This window comes from Prorops nasuta, unplaced genomic scaffold (genome assembly GCF_024137725.1).
Source record: "Prorops nasuta isolate Cenicafe-Biocafe unplaced genomic scaffold, Cenicafe_Pnas_1.2 PNAS00002, whole genome shotgun sequence".
NCBI classification, from domain to species: Eukaryota; Metazoa; Arthropoda; class Insecta; order Hymenoptera; family Bethylidae; genus Prorops; species Prorops nasuta.
Window position 1 is genome coordinate 6629224 of NW_027116799.1, and position 14839 is coordinate 6644062.

At 36.9% G+C, this 14839-nt stretch overlaps 5 protein-coding genes across 7 annotated transcripts; 1 reads left to right on the forward strand and 4 right to left on the reverse strand.

Moving 5' to 3' along the window:
- Window positions 1-60: 60 nt before the first annotated feature.
- LOC136780506 (zinc finger C4H2 domain-containing protein) lies at window positions 61-964 on the reverse strand. Its single transcript, XM_066738909.1, has 4 exons — window positions 869-964; window positions 655-797; window positions 327-498; window positions 61-246 (listed from the first exon to the last, which is right to left on the reverse strand). Exons 1-4 carry the CDS (start codon window positions 962-964, stop codon window positions 61-63), a joined length of 597 nt encoding a protein of 198 aa, XP_066595006.1.
- LOC136781356 (protein FAM161A) lies at window positions 931-4318 on the forward strand. Of its 3 annotated transcripts, none has more exons than XM_066740223.1 (10): window positions 931-941; window positions 1338-1497; window positions 1596-2170; window positions 2231-2452; window positions 2511-2672; window positions 2871-3092; window positions 3175-3429; window positions 3497-3619; window positions 3709-3853; window positions 3911-4318. In XM_066740223.1, the coding sequence occupies exons 3-10, from the start codon at window positions 1623-1625 to the stop codon at window positions 4304-4306; spliced, it is 2073 nt and encodes a 690-aa protein (XP_066596320.1). In that variant the 5' UTR covers window positions 931-941; window positions 1338-1497; window positions 1596-1622; the 3' UTR covers window positions 4307-4318. The 3 variants fall into 3 exon arrangements, with proteins under 3 accessions (XP_066596320.1, XP_066596329.1, XP_066596311.1); XM_066740232.1 differs by lacking the exon at window positions 931-941 and adding an exon at window positions 980-1253 and having other exon boundaries at window positions 1577-2170; XM_066740214.1 differs by lacking the exon at window positions 931-941 and adding an exon at window positions 981-1253.
- LOC136780509 (ovochymase-like) lies at window positions 4319-9264 on the reverse strand. Its single transcript, XM_066738923.1, has 10 exons — window positions 9031-9264; window positions 8184-8618; window positions 7573-8110; window positions 7321-7483; window positions 6622-6884; window positions 6383-6570; window positions 5756-5934; window positions 5312-5603; window positions 4960-5231; window positions 4319-4906 (listed from the first exon to the last, which is right to left on the reverse strand). Exons 1-10 carry the CDS (start codon window positions 9089-9091, stop codon window positions 4559-4561), a joined length of 2739 nt encoding a protein of 912 aa, XP_066595020.1. The 5' UTR covers window positions 9092-9264; the 3' UTR covers window positions 4319-4558.
- Window positions 9265-9521: 257 nt separating this feature from the next.
- Window positions 9522-11165, reverse strand: LOC136781422 (splicing regulator SDE2). Its single transcript, XM_066740329.1, has 2 exons — window positions 10978-11165; window positions 9522-10888 (listed from the first exon to the last, which is right to left on the reverse strand). The coding sequence occupies exons 1-2, from the start codon at window positions 11080-11082 to the stop codon at window positions 10151-10153; spliced, it is 843 nt and encodes a 280-aa protein (XP_066596426.1). The 5' UTR covers window positions 11083-11165; the 3' UTR covers window positions 9522-10150.
- Window positions 11166-11279: 114 nt separating this feature from the next.
- Window positions 11280-13613, reverse strand: Sgf11 (SAGA associated factor 11kDa). The gene is made up of 2 exons (XM_066740316.1): window positions 12386-13613; window positions 11280-12255 (listed from the first exon to the last, which is right to left on the reverse strand). Exons 1-2 carry the CDS (start codon window positions 12609-12611, stop codon window positions 11483-11485), a joined length of 999 nt encoding a protein of 332 aa, XP_066596413.1. The 5' UTR covers window positions 12612-13613; the 3' UTR covers window positions 11280-11482.
- Between the last annotated feature and the right edge of the window lie 1226 nt (window positions 13614-14839).

Below are 14839 nucleotides of genomic sequence, written 5' to 3' on the forward strand. Positions count from 1 at the left end.
ACGATAAGTTAGGGTATAAATCTTAAGCTGTTAAAACCATTTATTTTTAAAAGATATTACTCACTCTGGAGAAATTAAATCTGATTCTGTCTCATATAATTCGGGTAATCTTTCCAAACCTAAAAATTCTCTACGCATTCTGTCTATATCGTGCTTTAATGGTTGGTAATCATTATTGTGAATTAATTTGGCAGTCTCCCTAGCTCTATTTCTAGCTTCTTCAGCCTGTTTTATTACGGATTCCATCTAAGATAAATGTATTAATCAATGTTAAGTTTTGCTGGATGGATAAATTGCTTACACAGTGAATAAAAATTACTTCTTACTGCATTAATGTCAGCATGTATTTGCCTTAGTTCTTCTACATGGGCCATTTTCTCCTGCATTAATAATTCCATTTCTTGTTTATATTCTAATAAACATTTATCTTCTTGTTCAGTTAGCTCTACTTCTTGCAGGATCCTTTGTTTCATTTTTTCCAACTGTAGAGTTTTTGATCTAAAAACAAAACGATATTCCATAGTCAACAAACAAACGCTGGGACGCCAAACGTCAAACAAAGGATAAAACGAGAAACAGTAAAATTTTTTACAAAAAATTGATTAAACTATCTCATAAACTCTAAAAAAGAAATTGCACGATTTATTTAATCACCTGATATCTTTTACAGCTTCCAATTTGGCAAAAATAACAGTGGTTTCTGTAGCGGCCATTGTTGAGGTTAATGGTTCTTTTATAAAACCGAAAAAATTTCTGAGCTTACTCATACATCCTGCAGAAAATATATCTTGTATATTCTTTAGATAATTGATACAATTTCATAAATTTTCATAAATCAATTGTTTCTTTTATAAAATAACTAAGGGACGCCGAGTATTTTTGACACTTTAGCTAATCGTTGAATGACCGTAGTAAGGAGAGGACCGTAAGCAACCGTAAGCGTAAGTAAACTTGCTATGCGCATATACCAAACCAATATCAATGAATAACAATCCCCTCTAATCTTAAAAACACTAACGTTACAATGTATGTCACGTAAACTATATACTTATTTGGTCGCACCAGAGGGTTAACTGCTAATTTTTAAATAATTGATTGTTGCTAACACTTTTAAGAACAATTTAATAATTGTAAAGAATAAATGAAAACTAGTTAATATCATCAGAATCTTTTTGTATTAATTGTATTACATTTATAAAATAGTGGTTTTTTGAAATTAGTTTTTTCTGTTCTATTTTTTGTAAAACTATTTGGTAAGGAATTAATTGTCAGAGTTTTAAATATTTTAGAATGATTAACAATTATCATTTATTGGTATTAATCACTTTGCATTTCAGGGTTCACCCGGGTTCACCATGGTGATACTAGTGATAAGTTATATTGATTATACATTCTGATTATTTTATGATTTTTATTATCTACCTACTATCTGAATATATCCATCAAAACAGTACTCCAAAGGCAAAGGCGCAACAGAAAAAACATTAAATATAATTGGTAATTTTCTTGGTATAACTTGTTTAAACTTAAATTACTTTATATCTATAAAATAGGCTCATTACCAATAATGCTAAAGGCTTACAATTTGATTACAGTCATCCTGATATATCCTTAATGGAACAATGGAACACCAAGGAACATCTTTTTGTCATTCTTGTGTGAAAGTTCCAGTGGATCCATTCAGTAGACAACCAACACCTTCCTATGAGCGGCCAAAATTTAAGGCTCATAAAAATGACTATTTAAGTAAAGAGCGCAAGATTAATTTTGCCACAGGGGGGAAGGATATACTAGAAACTTGTACTGATAGTCCTAGGGATAATATTGATGGATTTCTAAAATTTATTGAAAGTATACCTGATTATAAACAGATTAATCATTTGACAAATGAGCAATTTAAGCAGAAAGTAGAATATTTAAAGAGGAAACAAAGACTTTATATGAAGAGTTTGGGTATCTTCCATGAAAACAGTGAAAAAGAAAATTCTGCACTGTCCACATCAAGAACTGGATTAAGTACAAATATCAGAGATTCTTCCAATGACTGCGGTGACCTGAGATTAAATGGTAAAAAATGTTATATAGAAGAATCAAGAGTGAACAGTCCTGTGCTGTTTTCTGCTGGATCTTTTGCTAGGCTTGTAGATGATCAAGACTTATTAACATTCAGGTATTGTTTTTAATTATCCCAAAGAGGATCATAAATAATTTTAAAAATATTTGTCTTCAGACATAAAGGCATAGAAAAAGATAAAGAAGCCAAGTCTTTATATAATAAAGAAATACATTTAGCAAACAAAAGTTGGAGTACATGGAGTGGATCAAAAAGTGATGATTGTGGAAATAGTGACTTGGAAGATCTAGAAGTTGGCATAGAAACAAAAAGTTTACCTCCTTACAATTCCAAAGAATGGCATCCTACTGTGCCAAAGCCATTCAGCTTCACACTTAGGTAAATAGAAGATAGTAAATAACAAAGCACATATTTACCTTGCTTATCCTTTTTTCAGAGAGGATGCTGAAAAATATATGGATCTTGCAGAAATGGAAACTCGAGAAAACTTAGAAAGAAAAAATAAGAAGAAAGTAACGAAAAAACGACGTGTGAGAAAAATTCCAATCACTTCGAAAATTCCACTTTATGATAAATTAATCGCCGAAAAAGAAGAAAGGTTGGACTCTTGTAACAGAGAATCTTAAAAATTGAGCTTTGGTATAATTTATTTTTTGCCTTTTTTTTTTGCATTAATGCACTGCGAAGCATATACTAGAAGGTTAGCAATAATTTTATTACACACATAATTTTATCTGGAATATTTTTGATATAGTAAAAACAAAGGAACAATACACTTATTCAATTTTGTTAACAGGAGTCGCATAGTTAGGGAAGAAAGTGCTTTGAATCTGATGTCGCAAGTTCGGCCATTCAAGTTGGAGTGTGATCGACGTGCTTGGAGATTTTTATCAAGGTCAAGTCCAGATATTCGTACAAGTACAATTCCCACAAGTACCAAATTTAAAGCTAGACCAGTCCCAAGAAGCGTCCTTGCGACGGATATATACGATAGAATGTTGGAGGATGAATATTACAGGTTAATATTAAATTAAATGATTATTTGAAATGCGGCAAATTTTTATTTAATGATTATATGTTTCATTAACAAAAATTACCAGGCAATTGAGGAAGAGAGTAAGGGCTGCAGAACTGATGAAATCTTCGCGTCTTCCACCATCAATGGCCCGACGGGAGCAATTAGAATCATCGAGGGCTCATACGCCAAAAACACAAATTAATAAAACTACGGATAGCACAGAGTCTCTTTATCTGTCAAACGTTACACCAAATTCCTCTCAATCCAGATCTGCACTATCTACGCTTCCTGTGGGCGGAACTAACTTAGCTGCGATTTTAAGATGTCAGGCTTCTAGGTAAATCAGTAAATCATAAATACGATGGGAATAAAGATCTCAAAAGTCACACAATAATTTTTTTAAGGGAAAAACTAGAGAGGAAGCTACGGGAGCGCATGGACGAGGAAAGACGAGAACATCTGGTAAAGTACAGAGAATCTTTGATCGGTCAAAAACCTGCATGGAGAGCTTTGAGATCCTCAGCGAGGTAAATTCTCAAAAATCAATTGAATCAAACTTATCAGAAGGTATAAAAAATATCTGCAAATAATATAATTCTATGATGGTATTTGAAAGACACGAACCAAGTAGAGATATCGATATTCGTGCATCGATTCGTCGAGAAGAAGCTCGAGAGCAAGCAGAACGTCATCGTCTGCAAATGGAAATGATGCTGGATCGCGTGACTCGAATACCAACGCTATTCGAGCGTTATTCTCAGGTAAATAGATATCCTGAAGGAATGCTGTAGGATGATATAATTAGAATGCTTGCATAGAGTTTCCAGTCGTCTTTGAAGGATCCGAAGAAAAGTGAGTGTAAGAAAAAGATGAAGAAGAAAATGAAAAGGAGCAACGACAGCATAGATTCTTTCGACAGCAATGGAAACAATTCAAGACCCACTTCCGGCTCTTTAACCAGTTCCACTAGAACATTATCCTCAGAAAAATCTTCCCGCAAATCATCCAAGTCGTCTTCTGGATCGAGATGCTCGGAGGAATCGGTTTTGAAGCTGGAAGGATATTCGAAAAGAAAGAACGATCGAGGACCACTAAAAGTATCAATAAACGAGAAGGCTGAGCTTATCGAAGATAAGAGTAACGAATCATCCAGTAATGGTAAGAGTGTTGAGGATAATCAACGTAACAACAATGACTGCAATAGTTTCGAATAATAATTCAATCGCTTATACTTAAATTAATTTATTAAAAACTTGATGTTCATACAAAACGCGTATATTCTATGAAATATAATGCTACACATGTCACGTCCATTTCTAAGTATAAGAATAAAAATACAGTGCTACGATACAAATATTGCATTGCAATTGCACACTATTGAATTCTTAATAAAATTAGTCAATACAATTGATGGGGAAGGAGTCTGGATTTTTTAAATAGAAAATCACAAGGATGTTTAATCTTTTTTACGGCCTAATAGTGTCTAGAATCCAATCCAAGTAATAAGGAACTCTGGTGTAAACGCCAGGGAAACCTTCAGTCCCACAACTTCTCAGGCCAAAACTGACAATTCCATACTGAATATATCGAACACTCTTATTGTAGCTACCTGCGGCCTGGAGAGGTCCGCCACTGTCACCAAGACACGAGTCTTTACCACTCTTTCCACCAGCACACATTTGTTTGTACCAAATCTGAGAAACTCTCTTGTAAGACTCTGCACATTCTTCATTTGGTACAGGTTTCAGTAGGACATAGAGCAAAGCTTGACTTCTGGGTCCCAGCTCGGTAGCTCCCCAACCGGTTACCGTCACCTACAGAAATATATTGTAATCTCATGTTTAAAAGCTAGTTTTTACCGAGTTACCTTTTTTTGCGAAATGGTCGCGCCGGGACCAATTGGCATACAAATAGGTCTGGCGTTCTTTGGCCTAAAATCAGCTTCGGTTCGCAGTCGTATCAGAGCTATATCATTGTGAAGCCTGGTTCTCGTGTATCCTGGATGAAAATGAACAGTGTCCACTTCAAAGTCTTGGTATCTTTCAGCACATGTTACTTCAACATCATCGGCATCCCTGTCGCAATCACGCTCGGTGCCTAAATCATGATCCCCTATTCGAACCCCAGCAAGAGCCATACCTGTGTTTGCGTACATTCATCGTTAAGACACTTTAATTTTTTCCAGAGTAATTTTTAGTACAGTGAATCAAGTAAGTAACCTTCTGGTAATCCCGTGACGCAGTGCGCCGCGGTGAGAATGTATCTTTTATTAAGAATCGTCCCACCACATCTGAATTCTTTTTCAGGTTTACCGACGTTGTAAGCGATAAGCGCCATCCATGGATAATCAAAAACGCCAGTTTTATTACCACCGAAGATCTTCGGTTGTGTCAAAGGGCCGCAAATGTTATGATCCAGAAGGGCCAGGTTCGGATGATTCGTTACATCTGGTGGATCTGGATTTGACCCTGTGTCACTCTGGGTCATTGTAGATTCAGTCGTAGTAGTCGTCTGAAAAAGAAGCAAGAAAACCATATCGACCACGCTTCTTTTTTTATCATGAGTAAGAGTAGAGTTATGCGAGGGATTTTCCCATGGGGAAACCCCACGTGCTCGATGGAAGTAAACAATTTTTATCAGCGAATTTATACAAGATAGCTTACCCGTTCCTCGCAACACACTTTGGGATCGTTGCCTTCGAAGCCACAATGGGAGTTCCTAAGGAAATCAAGGTCTTCCTGGGGAAGAGGTCTTGGCTTCCTCAGTATATCAATCAATGCCTGGCAATTCCTTATGTTGACGCAATTGCCTATCTGACTACTTGGCGACAGACATCGGTCCTCTATTGATTCACACAAGTATACCATTAATTAAACCATTTCATTATTTCAATCAAGATCTACAAGAGAGATTACATTTAAAAAATGTCTAATCATAATGAATCAAGGTCACGCGCACTTGAACAGCTTAATCACCGAATCGCTACATTGTGAGGGACACAAAAAAAGAGAAACTGAAAAAAAAATTCTCAGAGGAGGTGAAATCTAACAGGAAAGATCTTTCTTTATTTGGTCTTGTAGGTTTTTGCGAAACACTTGCATTGACGTTACAAGAGGCAGGAAGAGCAAAATGGACTGACAACCCGTATAAGCTTCCATGATGTAAAAGTGAAGCGTGTATGAAAATAGGACATGCAATAAATGAGTGGATGTCATTAGAATGAAAAACTAATGGAGCAGTATCTTCTTGACAATGTGATTGATGAAATGATTACTCTAATAGAAACTTACGTGCGACAGCGGCCTGGATGAACAGGTGAGAGACGATTAAGAGAAGAAACATTTTGCGAGTGAAGAAGAGGATGTGTAATAGCGAAAAGTAGCGAAGAATCACTGACTCTAGCGTATTTACATGACGCTCCGCCAAACTATGAATACTTTTGATCTTTCCCTGATACGACCTCGACCGTGCCGAGGGTTATCTAGGAACGAGTACCTCTCGAATCGCAAGTTAAAAAGAACGATAATACAGGCTGCGCGGGACTGGACTGCTGTCAGTGTGGCCTGTGTGGCCGGTACTGCTGACAAACCAGTTTTCAATCTGTTTACTGACGGAATGACTAGAAATACCAATACCACGTCGCTCTTGCGATGAGAGGAATAACTCGCCAATGTCCTTACTAACACAAAGTCTGGAGCCGGCCTCATCGATGATTGGCCAAGATTTGATACCTGCTGTCACTCGCCGACTTGTACCATTGGTTCGCCATTTACAATCTCGCCAATCCTCTACCTTAAACCGAAAGCTCTTCTTTTCCTCTAATAATTCTCTTCATTCCTCAAACCATGCACTCCCCGTCTCCCAAGTTAATTTTGTCATTCACCGCACACTCCTTGCGAAAACTTTCCTCATTGACGCCATCACCGATTTACACCAATGCTCAATGCTCTTAATTTTCTGTGATGCTAGATAAACTTATGACCCGATTAACGATGCACCGTTAAAATCAACAAGAATCACTCCTTATCAGCGCAAACGCACAAGGAACTGAATAAAACATCAATGAAGACTCGTTTGTAACTTGTTTATGAAAAAAATAGAGAAAGTATGGTTTCTCTTAAATTGTTGTTTACAATCCAGTACCTTAACTTAGCTTAAAGTTTAAAGAGGAATTAAATAAATGGCAGGAGGTTTTCGAAGGGGGAGGTAATGATTAACAATTTTTTCAGGTTCTGATTTTGGTGAGAATCCAAGGAACAAAGTCGCTGACTTTGGTATAGACACCGGGCCATCCCTCCATTCCACAAGGAGAGGGTCCGAAGGATACAACGCCAATGGCCGCCCATTTATTATTACCCTCAATACCCATTAGTGGTCCGCCAGAGTCTCCTCTGAAAGTGGAAAAGGAAAGTCATTAGTAGTAGAGGAAAAAACAGTAGACATGAACAAAGGAAAAATTCGCCTGGACATTTAATTTTACCTGCAGGAATCCTTGCCAAGTTCTCCACCAGCACATATCTGACCAAAGCCTAAATTGACACCAGCACTACTGTAAGTGTTACGACAGCTTTGTCCATCAGCGATTGGGATGCTGAGCTTCAATTTAACATTGGAAACAGACGAAATTTCGGTTTTGCCCCAGCCAGCGACAAAGAGCTTGGTATCCGGTACAGTGGCATTGGCTGGCAAGCAAATTGGTTGAATGTAAGTGGTAAAACGCACGCTCTGAGTCAACCTTAACAAAGCAATGTCATATTTCTGATCTCTGGAGAGAGGTTTGTATTCTTCATGAGCGATTTGTTCTTCAACTCCGACTGTTACAGGGTCATCAGCACAGAATTGTGTCCCCTGTGCTTCCTGGATGCAGTCCCTGGTGGTATCCGTGTTGTATTCGCCAAGACGAACAGCAGTGAGTCTCCAGTTCTTCGGCAGATCTTTGCCCTTGACGCAGTGAGCAGCTGTCAGTACATAGCGACTATTGATTAGAACTCCTCCGCACGCCGTTATTCTACCATTTGCTGAAACATTTCATCGAACTTGTGTTACACAACGGAAAGAGGATGACGATAAGGCGTTTGACTTTTGACATACGTTTCTGATATTCTAACAAGGCCATCCAAGGAAACTCGTCGATTTCCGCAATTTCCCCACCAAGAATCCTTTTGCTGAGGTCTTGGCCACAATCGGTTGGAAGCAAAGGATTATTGGAATAGTCATATGTGGACGTTCCTGAACGATCTGGCGATCTGTTGTTTGGATCTTGAGGACTTCCGGTTGAAATGTAGTCTTGTGTAGGTGGTGGTGTACTCAGTCCACCACCCATATCGTGCGCTCCATAAATAGTGCAGCACACCAAGGGGTTTTTACCTTGGAAACCACACTGAGATTGCCTGAGGAAGTCGATGGCTCCTGGTCGAAGCGGTTGGGACCGGATAATGTTCAACAGAGGCTCGCATTGCCTAATCGAGATGCACCTACCAGGAAATTGATCGGGTGTCGTACAATCCGGCGTTGGTCTGGATAGTTCTGTAAAATTCTTTCATATTTGTAAGGATTTAAAAACGTTTTCCTCATTTTTACAAGTTTTCCAACGATAAAATCACTGCTCGGAAATTTCCCGTTAACGATGGCGCGTAATGACACGTGCAATTACTGTACCTAGCGGTTAATTTTATCCTCAGTAGTCGCGCTAATTGACAGGTATACTTTTACAGAAAAATTGAGTAAAGCGTATACAATGAGACATCAAAGAGTAAAAGTTGCAGGGAGAGATTCAGGGATAATAAAATAGTTTGGATGTGACGAAGCGATTTGACTCGAGAGAACAGGTTTCGAAGGAGGAAAACCCGTGCGAGAGGAAGCCACAATAAAGTTGTAAAAATGTGTGGTGCATCCTGAATAATTGAATTAAATTATCGATGCTTGAATTATTACTTACGTGCATTAGCCGGAATAGACAAGAGCGCCAGGCAGATTAACAAAGTTACGATTACTTTCATATTGTGGTTTTCTCACTCACTATCGTGAGGCTAGCTATTATCAGAATTCGATAAAAGGAAGTTTTGCTGTCGGCTTTATTGAATAATCCAGTAAGCCGGAGAGGCCGGAGATCTGAGTTCCGACTGATATTACGAATGACGGAGTTACCGAAGCCAGGGACGACTGGTCCCCACTTCTTACTATCAGCTGACGACCACCACTTATACCGATTCCCAGCAGTTTTGGCACTGAGAAAAAACTTCCCCTCCTCTACCCCAATTATAATTCTTCTTATTGTAGCAATGCTTCGACATTATACATTGACTGCTTACTATTGCTTAATGATTTTTTCATTAAGTAAACAAAACTTTGAGGAAAAAGCAATAATTTTTAACAGTGAATGTTTAATTAAAGGGCAAGAATGGGAGATTAGAAAAATCAACAAGGAAATAGCTAAAATCATAATTTATTATCAAGATATTGTGTGGTAATAATTACAAAGATATGGTAATAAGGAAGCAGATGTTGAAAGCAACACATTATTTTGTAGAGAAAATGGCTTGATTAAATATTGATTATTTGGACAAGAGACCACTAACGTAATATTTGGGTACCGTAATTATAATAATATATTATACTTCCACTGTAACCAGTTTACTAACTTTTGAATAATAAGCATCCCTGCTTATAATTATAGTTAAGAGTTTGAAAGTACTTATCATAATCGATCGACAAATTCAGGAAAATCCTTAAAGGTGAACCATGACTCATAGCTACTCACACGTAAACTAAAAGTATCAAGGTAACGAGAATGATAATTTTATTATCTTTGTAATCTATTCAAATGATTATATTACAAAATATTCCCGGTATCGCAAAAGGTAAGTTCTGCCGCAATTCCATAGCAAATTAGCCAGGACGTAAATTATTCAGTAATTTGTCCTCCAGCTTAAAATTGGTTAATAAATTTAGCATAGAGGTTTAATTAATTCATTCATATTATAAATATATTTTTACCAAGTAATTTACTTAAATTATTATTAATGTAATTAAAAAAACTAATTAAGCATACAAATTTTTTATTTTTTACTATCTTCGCTTATTTCAGTAACTGTTTCGTCCTGATTTCTTTCTATATCTTTTTTTGTACCAGTTTTTTTCTCTGTATTATCGCAAGAAGATTCCGAAAATTCGCTTTCAGCCATTTTTGAATTTTTATCAGTTTCATCACTAGAGTGCCCACTGTCTGAGACTTTTTCTACTTTTTTCATTTTAGAAGGAGGTTCCTCATCCCCACTGTCATCACTTGTATCTAGTTCATCAGAATCAATATCCAAATCCAAAATGGTCTTTCTTGCTGGTTTAACTGTTGCCTCAATTTTTACTTTCTCTGCAGCTTCGGAAGTAGCAGCTTTGAATCCTTCTTCAACAGCATCTCCTACTCTTTCTGTTAATACTGATCTTTCTTTCTCATAATTCTTATCCTTAAATTCATGTTTAGGTTCAGCACAAAGTCTTTCCAATTTTCTCTTCTTTCGCTCAGCTGCCTCCTCCTCCCTACTGGCCTGCTTTTCTATCCAAGCTTTTAATCGTTTTTCTTCATTTATATCTCTTAATCTTCGCCCACTTAGATCCCTGCAAGCTTCCCTGTTTGTAGTCTTTTCTATTTGAGCTCCAATTGCCCTTAACATAGAACCAAATCCTCCCTTTCCTCCCAGCAACCTCGGAATAATTATTACATTTCCATCCAAGGAAACATTTTCGTCATAAATTGGTCGACCATTACTTTCCAAATAAAAGTTCTCCTTCAACAAACCCTAAAAGCAATGATACGCTTATGAATATATTTGTGCAAAATAAGAAAAGTATGTAAAACTAATATTTTAGGTTATCTTTGATTACTTACGACATTTTCTTCTACAAAATTCCATATTTCTTTGGTCGTCAGCGAAAAATTATTTTTGAAAACTGGTCTGGTGGCAGTACCAGTATTTATTTCTACGTTCACCATTTCCAACAACTTAAATTAACAAGTATAAAGTAAATACAGGAGACGTACGCTAGTTAACGACAGTAAAACGCAGCATTAAAAACGTCAACAACTTTTAGGTTATGATAACGCTTCATAATGCGCATGTCTGATGACTATCGCGGGAAGATTCAAAAGAGAGGAATATTTGGAATAGAACTAAACGAGTAAACGTGGTGTAAAAAATGAATGATTAATTTAATTTATTATATAAGCCTTAAATATTAATTAAGTCAAGCGTCATTTCTGAGAGAAAGTGACATTAATAACTAAAAATTATGTTCTTAAGCTTTGTACAGTGCATAGGAACATTAATATATATATATTATATATATAGTATACATTAAAAAACTTCTAAAAAATAAGTTAAAAATATATAAATTTAATCGCCCTGAGAAATGGGAGATCCGCGATCGCGCTTCGATCCTTTTCCTTTCCCTTTGCTCTTTGTTTCTCTCTTTCTGCTCAAGGAAGACGTGGAATTAGTAGATGTGGAATCAGCAGGACTCGAATGACTTGACCCTTCTCTGTCCCACCCTGTCAGAGCCTCTCTCAAATTCTGTCCATCACCATCTTCAAAAGTGTCAACATCTACTTGAATACTGTCCTGATTCATTTGACTATTGCTGCTCATTTCTAAATTAGCACGCATCTCTTTCCTTTGATCATCTGTGTGTTGTGGACAACGCATGGATCTGGTACATAATTTTTTTGTGTGTTCAGATATTACACCACAGATTTGTGTTAAAAGCACTCTTTTATCTTCCAGAGACATATTCTCATAATTAGAAGGCGAGTTTTCATTACTACTGTGTAAATGCTCGCTAAGATTATCTCCATTTCTGTGACTGGATTTGTGCTGCTTAGATCTCTTCATTCCATTGCGGTCTTTTCTACGTTTACGCTTGTCATGATTCAAACTCCAGTCAACATCATCATCATCGTCACTGATTACTCCACTAAAGTTGCTCAGATCCTTGGAATTATTAGCTATTCTCCTAGATGCTATTCTTGAACTGTTACGTCCCATTCCCATACATTTTTCTAAATGTGTTGCAAATCTACATGCTGCCACACCTCTGTCACAATTGGGACAGTTACATTCTTGGGATTTCTTTACAGGATGTTGACCAAAAACGTCTAATCCAGGTGAGTCTGTAAAAATCCAATGTATCAATTAGACCCAAAATGCCAATGGAATCAGCAGCCTAAATAAACATAACCTGCATGGCGTTGCGGCCAAATGCTTTGTTAAAACAGCTAATTCTGCCAAAATCCGACTTACCAACAATAGCGTAAGATTCATCATCAGGAATCCCTTCCTCAACATCAGAGCTTCCGGTTTTTGTTGTTTTATGAATGTCAAAAACGAAGCCCATTAAAACCTCATCCAGTAGATCGTCATAAATCTCCTTCGTAGCATTTTCCACGTTTTCTGGCTTACTCACGAAATCCAAAAACTTCCTGTTCAATTCCTGGACTCTTTCACCGGTGACTGACATTTCGATCATGAAAAACTGATCTGGCAGTGATGATGACACTTCTTTGTTTTCGAAAGATGATGCTGAGATTGACAGTTCTAGCCGAGAACATGTGCCTTCGTTATATTCATAGCTTTGCTATTTAGATTTATCCTTCGAACCAAACACAACGTTATCTAATTCCACAGTAGTACATAGTTACTTTTGTGAATCAACACTTCAGTCAAGAAGTCTTCGTTAACAATTGGAAGATTCCTATCTGAGTCATTCAGATATTACTGTTTTGGCGTATGCGTGAGCGAAATAGCGAATGAATAGCGAGTTGAGTACACAGCAGCGCACTTCCTTGTTGTCTACCACGTACTGCCAGAATCAGAACTGCCACTGCCAGACGCAGGCAGAGCTTGGATGGGGTGACACGAGTGTCCTGTGTAATAAAGTAACTAAGTAAACTGTAAACGACGGAATGAACTAGCGCATTTCCTAGTAGTTGCATCTGGAATATCCTCTTAGGTGGCACATAACGAGCTAAACTGACATTTTTCAGTGGAATGGTTTTAACGTCCTGGCGTATCCTGACGGATGTAAATAATGCTGGTCAAACGGTTCATATGGGTCCCGTTAGAATTAGAGCCCCCTAAAAATCCTTTGTGGAATCAATAGAACCCTTATGGCAGGTATATGTATAGCCAATATTTTGGTGGTCAATATTGATCCGTTTATTCAAAAAGAATAAGGGAACTTTAATGAAATCGAATATGTTATAATATGACGAGTTTTTAAGCAAAAATGAATAAATCCATTTAAAAAAAAAACTTATACCAGTGACAATTATTAGTTAATTTATTATTCTGAGCAATTTTTAGGAAAATGAAACACTTAATTTTTGTTTATCCAGTTTTTGTAATAACCTTCTTGGCCTGTTTAATATATTTAAACAAAATTTACAATTACCACTTATCAATTTCTCAGAAAAATAAATTTATTCGATTTTGCTTCAAAGTACTTCAATTGTTATATTATTGATAGGAATAAAGTGAAGTATTTAAGTTTTTATTGTTAGTAGGAAAAAAATATTTATAACTGCTACATTATGATATAAGATTTCGTCGAACTTGGATAGCTGCCCAGTACATCAAGTGGCTGTTGTACATATGAAATATACATTAAACAATAAATTAATGTTGAAAATTCTATGATATTTTGAACAAATATAGCGAGCATATTGTTTAGGATGCTCAATAAGTTTGCGAGACTTCATCGAAATAAATTAAAAAATTGTTGAAAGGTTTCGGAGGTAATAAGAATAAAGTGTCCAAAGAAAATTGTCATATGTAACAACATTATGCTTTTGTTTTTCAGTTGAGCTTTCAATGCTTTCATTTCCAAGAATATCACATTGATGTTCTTCTTGGTATATGTAAAATATCCCATATATCGGAAGGTGACCCGCTTTTGCGACTCTGATTAAATACCATGACGTATTCTATATAAAAATAACCAGAGGAAAAATATAATTTAGCTTTTACGTCCATCCACAGTTCTATGTATAAACGGAGTTTCTTTTCCTCTCCTCCAGCAGCCCAGCAGGTGTATATCGATAATTTTAAAATGGCGGACAAGATTAAACCGGCAATATTCCAGTTGGCAAATTATCACTGAAGATACATCTCTTATCGCAATGGCTTATTCTTTATTAGGGGCAAATTCTTGTTCTAATCGAAGGAGAGAAATTGTAAAATAACCCTTGACCTTGTTTCGTCGGTAATCCCGATGAGATCGTAGCCTATTCTTATGGCATGGCGAAATTCCACAATTGAGGTCTGATGAGTTTGATCGTGTTACAAGGCTGGCAAAAGGAAAAGTAGTAAAAGTTTGGAGCATCTTACGCGTTCGACGAAAAAAAACATCATCGTTGACGCAGAAAGAGGGCGAAAGGAGATGAGGCAACCTTAACACAATTCTATTTCTTTCGATGCATCAAAACGTCGGAGAAATGACGCAATTCCGTAACGACGCAAGATGGCGCCTATAAGCGCGCCTATTTTTATAGGTTATGACACCGAAGACTGGCGCTGCAGTCGCTCAGGCTCCTATATGCATACGCCTCGTTTTATAATATACGTACAGACATATATACGACGAAAGGAAGCTGGAGAGAGAGAAGAAAACAGACGAAGGAAAGAAATAATTTGAATGATATTTGTACCGTTGGTGGCAAAGTGGCAATTGATGCATGCTGCGAATTGGCCGTGGCA

Bases quoted from the DNA above. Each gene is read 5' to 3' on its own strand.
- LOC136780506 (XM_066738909.1), bottom strand. From the start codon at position 964: ATGCGCATAGCAAGTTTACTTACGCTTACGGTTGCTTACGGTCCTCTC. The intron at 798-868 runs GTCCCTTAGTTA...AATTATCTAAAG, and splicing joins AAGTGTCAAAAATACTCGGC to AATATACAAGATATATTTTC. The intron at 499-654 runs GTGATTAAATAA...TTTTGTTTTTAG, and splicing joins GAAGCTGTAAAAGATATCAG to ATCAAAAACTCTACAGTTGG.
- Sgf11 (XM_066740316.1), bottom strand. From the start codon at position 12,611: ATGATCGAAATGTCAGTCACCGGTGAAAGAGTCCAGGAATTGAACAGG. The intron at 12,256-12,385 runs GTAAGTCGGATT...GGATTTTTACAG, and splicing joins TGAATCTTACGCTATTGTTG to ACTCACCTGGATTAGACGTT.
- LOC136781422 (XM_066740329.1), bottom strand. From the start codon at position 11,082: ATGGTGAACGTAGAAATAAATACTGGTACTGCCACCAGACCAGTTTTC. The intron at 10,889-10,977 runs GTAAGTAATCAA...CATTGCTTTTAG, and splicing joins ATTTTGTAGAAGAAAATGTC to GGTTTGTTGAAGGAGAACTT.
- LOC136780509 (XM_066738923.1), bottom strand. From the start codon at position 9,091: ATGAAAGTAATCGTAACTTTGTTAATCTGCCTGGCGCTCTTGTCTATT. The intron at 6,885-7,320 runs TGAAAAAATTGT...TTTCGGTTTAAG, and splicing joins TTCTCACCAAAATCAGAACC to GTAGAGGATTGGCGAGATTG. The intron at 4,907-4,959 runs GTAACTCGGTAA...ATATTTCTGTAG, and splicing joins CGACCATTTCGCAAAAAAAG to GTGACGGTAACCGGTTGGGG.
- LOC136781356 (XM_066740223.1), top strand. From the start codon at position 1,623: ATGGAACACCAAGGAACATCTTTTTGTCATTCTTGTGTGAAAGTTCCA. The intron at 3,430-3,496 runs GTAAATCAGTAA...AATTTTTTTAAG, and splicing joins TTAAGATGTCAGGCTTCTAG to GGAAAAACTAGAGAGGAAGC. The intron at 3,854-3,910 runs GTAAATAGATAT...ATGCTTGCATAG, and splicing joins TATTCGAGCGTTATTCTCAG to AGTTTCCAGTCGTCTTTGAA.